We start from the raw sequence: 12,527 nt of genomic DNA, 5'->3' as shown, positions 1-12,527 counted from the left end.
TATTATGCTTTATCAAAATTTAACAAATTAATTGAAAAATGGTTCATTTTCTCTTAAATAGATAAAATGTCATATTATTTTTTAAAATAAGAGTTATTATTATAATGGCTATTGAATTAAATTCAAAGTAAAGCATATTTTTATCGTTAAGGTCAATAAAATTAAAAAGTATAATGATATTTTTAAATTAAGCAAGTGGTGAATAATAGAATGAATATAATAAAATAATGATACTAGAAAGAAATAAAATATTATCAATTTAATAATTAAATATAAAAATAAGGAAATACTTTTAAAATTGAATAATCAATAGATAGTAAAAATACTAGGAAATTTGATAGAATAATAATTTATATTCTTACTGAATATAATGTCACAAGTAAAAATAGAATTATTTATAAATTTGTTACATAAACAACATTTCAATTGAATAAAAATTATCACTAATATAGTAAATAATAAAAGGGAAGGAATTTAATATAAATTGAAGAAAAATAAACAAAAAGGATTGGATATAGTATTTGATCAAACCTATTAATCATAATGCATTAACAATGAAAATAAAAATAAATTTTCATAAATAAAGATATAAAATAACATAAACAATTATTAAAATACCACATTAAAGTGATACTTTTTTGTACAAATTCAAGAAATTTCAGAATTTCCATTAAAAATTCTTTTATATTATGTTGTTATATAAAACAAAAATTAATATGTTTTGCAGCAAAGTCATTTTTGTTCATTTAGAGATATTTGTTCAAACTTCATATCAACAAGACACAGAAAATACAGAACTTTAAATAACAAAAAATACTAAAACAGAATGAGGATTGTAGGAGGGTGGTTTACTGCATACAATGGATTATTGTCAGCTGTACATTATGTTTTAAGTTCATTTAGAAAAAATAAAAAATCATTATTTGTTGGGGTTTTTACTGTATTTGTTAGTGTTTGCTTTTTATATATTTTACAAAATGTTGTTGAATTAGTACCTGCCGTATTTATGAGAATATCAGAAATACAAGTTGGAGAAGGAGATATTTTACTTCAACCAAGAGAATCAATTTTTCTTAACTACACTCAAATATCAGAAAAACTTGATAAAAATTGTAAAACATGTAAGAATAACTACCCACGTTGGTTAATGTGGGGGTCTGTTGTTAATGGGAATCAAACTGTTGATGGAATATTAAATGTTTACAACAGTGAACTTGAAGAAAAAAATAATATTGGAAGAGGATGGAAATATGACCCTTTAGAAAAAGATCAATTTGTAATTAGTGGTGGTGCTGCTAGAAAAATTGGTCTTCAAGTTGGACAAGAAGTTCATATTGTGGTTAGTCTTCCTGAAATAGTAAGATATCTTGGACTAAATATGGAAGATATACTTCCTGATTTAATTGGAGTTGAACAAAATGTTAACATTCCAATTCCATTGAAATTTATTGATCCAAATAATACTCAAAATGGGAAATATATAATTACTCAACTCTATGAAATAGAGAAAATTTTAAATCAAACTGGAGAAAATATATTCACATCATTGTATATAAATGGTATTGATATGTATGTAACAGAAGCATTTAACTTATATGTATTAGACAAATCATCTCCTGACCCTTATAATAAGTTTATAATAGAAAATAATGCTATTTTAGTGTCAGTTGGGTTAAACATTAATTATTCTGACCCAGAGTTATTAGCTTCTATGACATCAATTAGAAAAATGATAATCAAAGGAATTGCAGAAAGTCCAGGAGGAAAATATTCTAATTTAATTGGGAATGTAATATCTATTGATCAAAGAGAAGCAGAAATATTGTTAAAAAAGATTTTTGAAAATATTATTAGTTATGAAATAAAGAAAGTTACTGACAAGTTAAAACAATACCATATTCCAACTACAATTATATTGAATCTTATCAATAACTTGTTTGGTAGATTTGAATTTGATCTTAATGCTCAAACAACTCAAATATATGTTCAAATGAAAGATAGAAATAAAGCATATTTTGACGGTGATAAATTAATGAAAAAAATTATTGTTGAAACAACTGATGAAATTGCACAAATACTTGGACTTAAATCTTCAATAACTCTAACTGCGCCTTTATCTATTGTAGTTTCAGTTTTTAATTATTTGATGTATTTATTAAAAGAAATTTTTAATTTCATTGTTATTGTATTTGCATTTATGGGAGGATTGTTGATTTATAGTTTATTGATTACTGATGTAGAAAGTAAAACATATGAATTTGGAATGCTACGTGCATTGGGATTATTAAAATCTTTATTAATTGAAATTCTTGTAGTAGAATCTACAACATTTTCAATCATTGGAGTGGTTATTGGACTAATTCTTGGATATTCATTATCTTTAATAGCCAATTTCTTGATTACTAGTCTTGCTGATTTACCAATGACTTATACACCGTCATGGAAATCAATAGTAATACCATTGTTGATTGGTTTTATTGTTCCTCTTATATCCAATATTATTCCAATTAAAAAAGCCCTTTCTAAAACATTAAGAAATAGTTTAGACCTTTATCATTCTACTGTTAATGAAGTTAATGTAACAATAAAAAAAATAAAGTCAATTGGAGTACGTCCATCGTTAATAATAATATCATTGGTAATGATAATAGCAAGTTTTATTACATATTATGTCATTCCAATGTCATTATTACAAATGAAATTAGATATTTTATTTATTTGCTTCTTATTAGTACTTCTTTCATTCCTTGCAGGACTTTGTCTTCTTAGTCAAATAATACAACCATTTATTCAGAACCTTATTACTTATATTATTATTACACCATTTCAAAGCGCTACTCAAAGTATTGTACTTAAAAATTTAAATTCTCATTCCCCAAGAAATAAAAAAACTGCTTTAATGTTAACTGTTGTAATTAGTTTTATTTTATTTGCAGGTGCAGTATTTTCATTATCAGAAAGTACTATTATTAATGAAGTAAAATTAACTTCTGGAGCAGACATTAGAGTGAAAACATCAAATAGTCTAAATGTAACTCAATTAGAAAATTATTTAAAGAACGAACCTAAGGTTATTGACTACTCTTTCGAAACATCTCCTATCTCTGATATTGCTGGTAAAAAATCATCGACATACATAAGCAATTTAGCAATGTGCCCAATGGATTCTGTAAAATATATTGCAGTAGATGAACATTTTGTTAATACAGTTTATAATGAATTATTAACTCCAGTAAAGGCTGACCCAATAATAAAATATAATAAAATCAATGGTGTTCCAGATGTATTAACCTCTTTATATGATTTTCCTAGAGTAAGGACAAGTGACTTACCTCAATGCTTTCCATTGAATAAAAATATTATTAATAAACAAAAAATCCCTGACACATCATATTTCTATAACAATTATACTGATGTCATTATTGCTGAAGGTATTAGAGAAGAAGACAGTATTCATATAGCTGATAATGTCCGTATTAAAATAGTTTCAAATTCACATTCACTATTTTATCTTGGAAAAGTGCGTGCGACAATAAAATCAATGCCAGGTCAAAGATTTTCATCTTTTTATACAGTCGCTTCAAAATCACCTATTATTATAAGTATTCCCCAAATGAAAGAAATACTACAAACACAACAATCTTTATTCAATACGTCTTCTGATATTACTTACCCTATTCTTTATGTTAAAGTACAACCTGGAAGTAGTGAATATGTTACACAAAATATAAGAACATTAGTATATGATATTAAAGCTGTTGTAACAGATACATCTTCTAGTGTAAAATCTATTCAATCTTCTATTGGAATTCTTCAAGTATTCTTTGTAATTGTTTCTTTAATTGCGTTGTTGTTGTGTTTTTTTGTAATGTTATTATCTTTTACTTCAAATGTCTATGAAAATTCTTGGGAATTTGCAGTTTTAAGAGCACTTGGACTTAGTTCAATCAAAATGGTGTTGATTTATATTTATGAGGCACTTTGCATTACTTTTTCATCTATTATTTTAGGGTCATTAATAGGAATTGGTGTTGCTTCATTAGTGAATCTACAATTTATTCTTTTCCTTCAACTACCATATACTTTCTCTTTCCCATGGCTTAATGCAATAATTATTTATGTTATCTCAATTGTTGTTTCTATCACTTCTTCATTTATACCTTCTTGGGGTTTAACTCGCAAACCAATCTCTAATGTTTTAAAAGGTCAGCTTTAATATTTAATCTATTCCTTTTTAGTTCTGTTTCATTTAAAACGTCAAAGGTTCTGTTTCAAGTTTTTTAAACTAAACTATATTTTAATAATAAAAATAATAAAAATATGTTTATTTCAAAAAGTATAACTAAAAAAGAAACCAATAAATTACTATGTCATTTTCAAGTGTTAAGGTGCATTATTGCCGATATATGCAAGACTGGGACAAAATTAGTGATCGAATTTGTAAAAATAATTATGTTGGATTTGATGTTGAATATGTTGATAAAACTCCTGCTACAATTCAACTTTCATCACCAACTGAAGCATTTGTTTTACATGTATTTCACTATAAAGAATTACCAAAGACATTGGTTCAATTATTAGAAAATGATGGAATAATTAAAATTGGAGTTGGAGTTAAAGATGACTTAAAAAAAATTGATGATAAATATAAAACACATTGTCAAGGTGGACTTGATATAGGGTGGACTGCTTATTTGATTGGAGCTGTATCAGAGTATAGAGGTATTGATTATTTAGGGGAGAAACTACTTGGAGAAAAGAAATTAGGTGGATTTGCAACATGGGGAATAGGTAGGTTAGAAAAGAAACAAATTGACTATGCTGCTAAAGACGCATGGATTGGTGTTTGTGTTGCTGAAAAGATTTATAATGAAAGTTTAACCACTAAAGAAAAGAAGAGATGTAATATCACTGACTGGGTTAAGGATATGGCAGCATCAAAGATTGATGTACTTGATTATTGTGATGATGAAGATAAAGGAGTTGTAACAAACACGGTTGTTAACGAAAATGATGTACAAGGAGAATTAAGAAGTATAAGAAAAACTAAGGAATATCTAAGCCAATTAAGAAAAGAAGAAAAAGCTCAATTGAAACAACTAGAAAAAGTAAGTGAAGAGAAAAAACCAAAGAAGGTTGATAATAAAAAGGGTACTAAGAAAGAAAAAGATGAATTAGTCCTTAATATCTTTTTTGATGATGAATAAATTATTTTCGTGATTGGGTTATATCAAATTTTTCTATTTTGTTTTATCCAAATGAAAAGACAAATATTCTTAAAGATAGGAGATACTAATATTAAGAAAAAAATATTTAATTAAAATGAGTTTATTCAAAAGAAATGGAGGTTTTGATCAGATTAATAAAGGAGTTGAAATAAAGAAAATTTCTATTATAGGAGATGTTGGAGTTGGTAAAACAGCAATTGTCCACCAATTTACCACTTATAAGTTTGAAGAAATTTATGAACCAACAATTGGAGCTAATTATTCAAGTAAAGTTGTATATGATAATAACAAATATATTCGTTTGCAAATATGGGATTGTGCAGGAAAAGAAATGTACAAATCTTTGGTTGATAGTTATTTGGAAAATAGTGACATTGTTATTCTGGTTTTTGATGATCCATTTTCATTTCAACATAGTAAAGAACGTCTTAATAAATTAGGAATTAATTCATCATATTGCCAAATTATTTTTGTACTTAATCAAATTGATAAATTTCTTGATAAGTTTGTTATTTTCAGTGTAAACATAATCATCAATTTATAGAGTAGAGAATTATCTCATAAGGCTCGTCAATTTACTACCAAAAAAGGTATTCCATTTTTCGAAACAAGTGCATTGCAACGTAAAGGAATTGATGAACTATTTAATTCTATTCTTTCTGGAAAGTATGAATCTTTAGAACATATCCCACATTCTTCAAAACTTCAGAAAAGATTGTGTAATGAAGAGTTAGTAGTACTTCCAAAAGATTCTTATGGGTGCTCTTGTTTGAAGGTTGGGTTTTGTTAAAAAAATACTAAAGATAGTTAAATGGAACCAAAGAGGTATCTGTTGATTTTTTGTTAAATTCCAAGTGAGTTAAGTTCGTTTGTTGTGGTATGTATATTAATCGATCTTTTTTATTTTTTTCTTCTTTAAAACCATAAAATTATTTAGTATTTCTTAGATGAGTGAACAACCCATTCAAATAGAGCTTTGTTCACAAGATTATTCAGAAACACCTCTCCCAATTTCTCAGTTTCAAGACTCTGAGACAAATACTTTACAATACCAACAAGAAGAAATATCACCTGAAGTTCTTCAAAAAAAGCAAGAAATGGTTCAAGAAATTAAAAACGAAGAAACTTCCCAACAACCTGATCAGCCAACTCAAAATGAAACATTCACAAGAACTAGTTTTGGCTCACTTCCACAATTGTCTTTAGTAGATTTAAGGCAGTATGTCAAAACATACCCAGTTACTTCAATAACTGGAATGAACATATCAAATAATAGAATGGCAAATCTATCTCTACCAAATCTGGTATCATTAAAAGAATTAAATATTTCTCATAATGCTTTTAAAAAGATACCAACAGTATTATCTGTTTTTACTCAACTAACACGTCTCGATATTTCATATAATTATATTAAATCTCTTGGTATATTAAAAACTCATAAATCAATACGTTTGTTATTATTAGAAAGTTCCTTTGAATTAATACTAATAATAAGGATTTCTTGATATTCATCACAATAATATCCATAAGTTAAACTTTGACCATTATGAAACAGCATCTAACTTGATTCATTTTGATATCTCTGATAATTATATTGCCTCTCCATTAGACAGCTCAGAAACATTTTATTATACATTCCCTTCTATATACTTTCAACGGAGTCCAACATTTATTATATGGGGATTATATCTTGGTTCAGTAAATTCAACTTATGACATTGAATTTATTAAAGGATTAGGAATTGGTTGTGTTCTTTCAGTAGGTAAAAAACCAATTCATGAACTTGATGGATATAATTTGTTCATACCTATTGAAGATAGTCCCACAGAAAATATCATGGAATTCCTTCCAACAGCACTACTTTTTATTGATGAAAATATTAAAAGGAACAGGGCTGTATTAGTTCATTGTGAATGTGGAGTAAGTCGAAGTGCTAGTGTTGTAATAGCCTATATGATGAAAAAATATAATATGAATTATGAAAATGCACTAAGATTTGTGTCTTCTAAACGTAAATGTGTTTTTCCTAATCGTGGATTTGAACAACAATTACTTCAATTTGAAAAAACTACTTTCACATTTGGTTTAGAAGAAAAAGAGAAGAAAACAAAAAGGAAATGGCTCAACTAATGTAAAACAAAGAAGATTTGTTATAAATACATTTGATGAAAATAAAAACATTACTTAAATTAAAAAACAAAAATTTTGGGGTTTTTTTTCTAAAAAACTAAAATTTTTTTGATAAAAACTTTAAATTTTACAGAATTTCAAAGGAATGAATAAACTTGAAGGAAATCCATTGCAACATGTTGTAAATACTACAACTTCTCTTCATGCTTTAATGAAAGTTGTTAGACAAAAAACTGAACGAAAAGATGCTGATATAGAGCGATTAGAAAAAGAAGCACGAAGAGATGTTATTGAAGGAATTCAAGCAATGGAAGTATTAGTTGAACAAATTCAAAACTTATCGAAACAGTCAGTTGATGAGCAACAACAAGAAATAGATGTATTGATAGGAGAAAATATCACTCTTCAAAAGAAAATTGAAACAAGTAAGAAAGAGATTGAATTATTACAAAAAGAAGTAAGAAATTATCAAGAAGAAAAAACACATAATAATGAAGAATATGAAAAAAAGATTGAAGACTTAGAAGAAAGGATAAAAGAAAAAAATAATGAAATAAGTTCTTTAGAAAATGAAATACTTAATACCTTACAAAAACACCCATCTATATTAAATACTAATGAAGACAATGAAGCAAAAATTATGATATTAAAAATTCAATTAAAAAAAAAAGAAAATGAAATTGAAGAACTTGCAAAACAAATAGATAAGTTAAAAAGTGAAAATGAAAAACTTAGAACAGACGTTGAAGTTAATTCACAAACAAATGATGTTATGTGGATGACTATTATGAAAGGAAGAAATGAGAATAATTCATTAAAAAATAAAATTGATGAATTATTAAAAGGAGTAGTTGGAAGTTCTGAAACAGACATTTTTGAAGGGTTTGTACAACGTGGAGAATTAGATCAAATCAAAAAATGGACAGAAATGAAATCATTTAAAAAAGTTTGTAATATTGAAGGTGATGGTGATCACAATAGTTGGAGTTGTGTTAAAGGACTAAAAAATGTACTGTGTATCAAAGTAACTCAAATAGGAAGTGTATTTGGTTATTTTCATAGTAAAGAACATCCAGCAGTAACAACATGGAATATTCCACCAACAACAGATATTGTGTTTTCTTTAAGGAATCTCTTTAATAGTCCACCAATAATTATTAAACAAAATGTTCAAAACAAATTAGTTGAAAATAAACCTGCTGATGTTTGTGTTCCGATAATTACTGAAGAAATAGATTCTCCTTGTCTATGTTCATTAATTTTTGTTGGTGAGAAATAAAAAATTGAAAGAATTATTAATAAGAACTATTTATCATTTTAAGTTTAAAAAAATAAAAAAGAAAAAGATTGAGAAAATTATTAATTAATGATTTTTTTATTATAAAATATAGAAAAAAAAATAAGAACTTAAAATTAGTAAAACATAAAAAATATTATGTTCAATCCATTTGAAATTGTTAATGGACAATATAAAGGAAATTGTTCCAAAGAATTTGTTACCTTAACACTTAATTCTATTCCTAATACTAGAGAACAATTAAACGAGTTAGGACTTCCATTTGCAATTTGTTGCCATCCAATGAATGGTACATCTCAACCACCAAAGGTTTCTTTTCCAAATGGTTCAATTAATAGATGTGAATATTGTAGGGCATTTATCAATCCATTTGTTGAATGGCAAGTACCTGGAACAAGATTTGTCTGTAATTTATGTGGACATGTTAATTATTTAAATAAATCACCATACCAACTATATAATATTAATCAATACCCTGAACTTATAAATGGATGTGTTGATTTCATTGTACCAGAGGGATTTATGCCAAGAATAATTGATGGAAATCATATTGTTTTATTAATCGATTTAAATTGTCCTGTATTAGAGTATGTTATTAACTGTATTGAATCGATTGAACATAATGCACGTGTAGCAGTAATTGCATATGATGATACAATTCATTTATTTAAAGCAACTCCAACAAATGTATGTGAAAATATTATCATGCCATCAATGGAAGTAGATATTTGTGAATCAACTTCTATTTTTATGGAAAAACCTAAATTGAACCAAGTCCTTGAATTAATCAAAAAAATTATTCCAAATAATAAAAATTGCTTACTTGAAGCTCTTACTATTGCTGGCTCATTATTAAAGAAAATTGGAGGGAAAGTTATTGTTATTAATAGTACTCCAGTCACTTCAGGTACAGGTGTCTATCAACCAAGAAATCCAATAGTTGAAAAGAGATCAAATGATATTTATAAAAAGGTTGCTATTGAATTAAATAATGATGGTATCACTGTTGACCTTCATCTAGTAGCATCTTCTTATGTCGACCTTTCTCAATTCGTTGACATTTCATCAAAAACAGGAGGAAATACTACTTACAACACTCTAAATACTCTCAATGATGGTACTTTCTTTACTTCACTTTATCAATCATTCTGTGATATTACTGGATTTGATGGAAGTTTTAGACTCAGATGTTCACCACAGATGAGAGTCGTTAGTAGATATGGTCATTTTATAATGAAAATATCTGATATCATTTCTTCTCCTATTTCTTCTTCTAAAACTGCATTAACAATTCGTTTAACTATAGATACTCCAATAGTAGCTCCAAATATATTTATCCAATCGTCTTATCTCTACACTGCACCAGATAATACTAGATGTATTAGGGTCTGTACTATTGCTATCCCAGTTGTTAGTCAAATTCATCAATGTCTTCCAAAAGATTTCAGTCCAGTTTGTGGTTTTATGGGAATGATTCTTATGGACCAACGACCAGAGCTCAAAATCAATGATCTTCAAAACTCTCTTATTAATCAAATGGCTAAAGTTTATAAATTATTTTCAACAACGTCTCAACAAGTCCAATTATACTCTTCTATGGTACCACAAAATCTTGTTCCATTTACTCTTTACTGTTGTTCAATATTAGTTATGCTAAATATCCCTCCTTCTGATTATTCAATTTATCTCAGAGAAAAAATATTAGGAATGAAAATTAATTCACTCCAACAAATGTTTTTCCCTATTTTATATGATGCTCATTCCCTTCAACAAATACCCACTGACACGTCTAATATTGACAATTTAATTTTGGCTTATAATGGAGAACATTGGATTCTTTCTATTGGAAACAAGGTAGAAGATCAAGATATTCTTGCCCTTGTAGAACACCAACCAGTCTGTGTAATTACTCATTCAGAAGGTATCTTTTCTTCCTTAAGAACTATTGTTGGTAATGCCTCAATCATAGTTTGCAAACAAGGAAGTGAGACAGCTAATAATTATTTGAATAACTATTTGTTTGGTCCTTTCCAACTTGATAGTCTTGTTCAATCAATTAACAATAAAATGATTTCTAAATGACTTGCTTAATTATTCATTTTTATTTCATTCTCACAAGTCTTTTATTTGTTGTTTATCAATTTCTACTTGCTTTATTTATTTTTATGTTGTTTGTTGCATATTATGATTGAGTTATTCTACTGCCTTTGATTTCTGCTTTTATTTTAGTTATCAGTTTTCTTTTAACAACATTTATTCTTATTTCTTTTTCTCATTCTTTATAATACTCTCTTTGCACATTCCATTACTCTGTACACTCATTTGTATTAAAAATATATTTATTTCTGTGTCTTATTTCATAACATTGTATGTGTTTGTTATTAAAGTATATAATTATAATTCTATTCAGATAATTTGATGTTAGTGTTGTGTGTATAATATATAACTTTTCATCTTCTCATCATTATTGAAATAACTTTTATTAAGTTAGTATTTCATTATATCTTATAAACTACTGTTTTAGTGTAATATCTTTCATTACTTCTTGATTTTAAATTATCGATGTTTGTTATCTTCTTCAATTATTCTCGTTTATTTAATTCTTCTGAAATTTGATTCTATGAATGTCTTACTTTTATATTTTCTATTAAACTCTTTTTATTAAGAATATTTCAATTTAGTATTTTCTTTCTACATCATTCCAATATTCTTGTTTATCTCTTTCTTTCAATCATCATAATTAATACAATACAACTTCTTTTATTTCTTTTCTTGTTATTTTATGAAACTTCATTCAATTTTTTATATATTGTTTAAATTCTATCCTTTTTCATTTCACAAACTTCTTCTTATTCTATTCTAGATAATTTCTTGTGTTGTTTGTCATTGTGCCATTTCTGTGTTATTTTATTATTATTTTAATATTTGATGTAGGATAAATTTCTTGTTATTTCATTGAGTCATGTTATTTTGCTACTGAGTATTTAAAGTACATCTTTACGTATCATCTTATTTTTATATACGTTATTATTCATTTCATGCCTTTGTTACTCCTATATTAATATCTATTTCCCTCTTCTTTCTTATAGAAGTATTTCATAATACTTATAACTTCATCCATTTATTTTTATCATCATTTCTTTATCACTAATAACCATTTCTCATTCGTGTTTTATTGGTTTTTTCAAATTTTATCAATTTCGGTTCAGTTATCCCACTTTTTGTTCATCTAATTTAAGTCTTTATTTTATGAAGTATAACCATCTTATTAAACTAACATAAACACAACTCTTCTCTTTACATTGAATTAATGTGTTGTTATTATACAACACCTAATTAAGACTATACAATAATTCTTATTAACAAATATTTCATCACGGATTATCTTTAAATGAGAGATATAAATTGAACAGAATAAATGTAAATTCAAATACAATTGAATTCTAATATTTAATCAATCAATAATTTTTTATCATGTGTTTTATGTCTTTGAATATTCACTGATTCTTTGATACAATACATCAAGAAAACAACATAACAAAACAAAATGGCACCACTTATTAACAAAACAATTTCAATTCATTTTATCCACCAATCACATACCTTAATTTCGTTTTATATTCATAACTTTAAATATCTTTCCAACTATGTGAATCAAATGAAATTCAATCAACGACTATTATTCTCTTTTAAAAAAGAATCAAGTATTTTAAAGAAACAAATTACATTTTTATTACTCTCTTCTTCTACCTATCTCTTTAAATAAAATAAGAAGAAAATTTTTAAAAGTTATTTGTTCAACAGTTCAAAATCTTTGGAAAAAGAGTATCATTTTTAATAAATCTAAAAATAGTTCACTAAAGAGAAGAATA

The 12,527-nt window shown here is 26.3% G+C and overlaps 6 protein-coding genes across 6 annotated transcripts; all 6 read left to right on the top strand.

Annotated features, from left to right (window-relative positions):
• Positions 1-826: 826 nt before the first annotated feature.
• Positions 827-4,216, top strand: EHI_148680 (uncharacterized protein; the record flags this gene model as incomplete). Its single annotated transcript, XM_652378.1, has 1 exon — positions 827-4,216. The coding sequence occupies one exon, from the start codon at positions 827-829 to the stop codon at positions 4,214-4,216; it is 3,390 nt and encodes a 1,129-aa protein (XP_657470.1).
• A 151-nt stretch (positions 4,217-4,367) lies between these two features.
• Positions 4,368-5,207, top strand: EHI_148670 (uncharacterized protein; the record flags this gene model as incomplete). The annotated part of the gene is made up of 1 exon (XM_652379.1): positions 4,368-5,207. One exon carries the CDS (start codon positions 4,368-4,370, stop codon positions 5,205-5,207), a length of 840 nt encoding a protein of 279 aa, XP_657471.1.
• A 115-nt stretch (positions 5,208-5,322) lies between these two features.
• On the top strand, positions 5,323-6,018 carry EHI_148660 (Rab family GTPase; the record flags this gene model as incomplete). Its single annotated transcript, XM_652380.1, has 2 exons — positions 5,323-5,732; positions 5,778-6,018. 2 exons carry the CDS (start codon positions 5,323-5,325, stop codon positions 6,016-6,018), a joined length of 651 nt encoding a protein of 216 aa, XP_657472.1.
• Positions 6,019-6,175: 157 nt separating this feature from the next.
• Positions 6,176-7,358, top strand: EHI_148650 (leucine rich repeat and phosphatase domain containing protein; the record flags this gene model as incomplete). Its single annotated transcript, XM_652381.1, has 2 exons — positions 6,176-6,677; positions 6,724-7,358. 2 exons carry the CDS (start codon positions 6,176-6,178, stop codon positions 7,356-7,358), a joined length of 1,137 nt encoding a protein of 378 aa, XP_657473.1.
• A 145-nt stretch (positions 7,359-7,503) lies between these two features.
• EHI_148640 (uncharacterized protein) lies at positions 7,504-8,637 on the top strand (the record flags this gene model as incomplete). The annotated part of the gene is made up of 1 exon (XM_652382.1): positions 7,504-8,637. One exon carries the CDS (start codon positions 7,504-7,506, stop codon positions 8,635-8,637), a length of 1,134 nt encoding a protein of 377 aa, XP_657474.1.
• A 156-nt stretch (positions 8,638-8,793) lies between these two features.
• EHI_148630 (SEC-24 protein, putative) lies at positions 8,794-10,737 on the top strand (the record flags this gene model as incomplete). Its single annotated transcript, XM_652383.1, has 1 exon — positions 8,794-10,737. The coding sequence occupies one exon, from the start codon at positions 8,794-8,796 to the stop codon at positions 10,735-10,737; it is 1,944 nt and encodes a 647-aa protein (XP_657475.1).
• Between the last annotated feature and the right edge of the window lie 1,790 nt (positions 10,738-12,527).

This window comes from Entamoeba histolytica, genomic scaffold (genome assembly GCF_000208925.1).
Source record: "Entamoeba histolytica HM-1:IMSS scf_1104750518539 genomic scaffold, whole genome shotgun sequence".
Lineage (NCBI taxonomy): Eukaryota > Evosea > Mastigamoebida > Endamoebidae > Entamoeba > Entamoeba histolytica.
The sequence above is the reverse complement of the archived record's forward strand: the minus strand, read 5'-3'. Positions and strand labels throughout refer to the sequence as shown.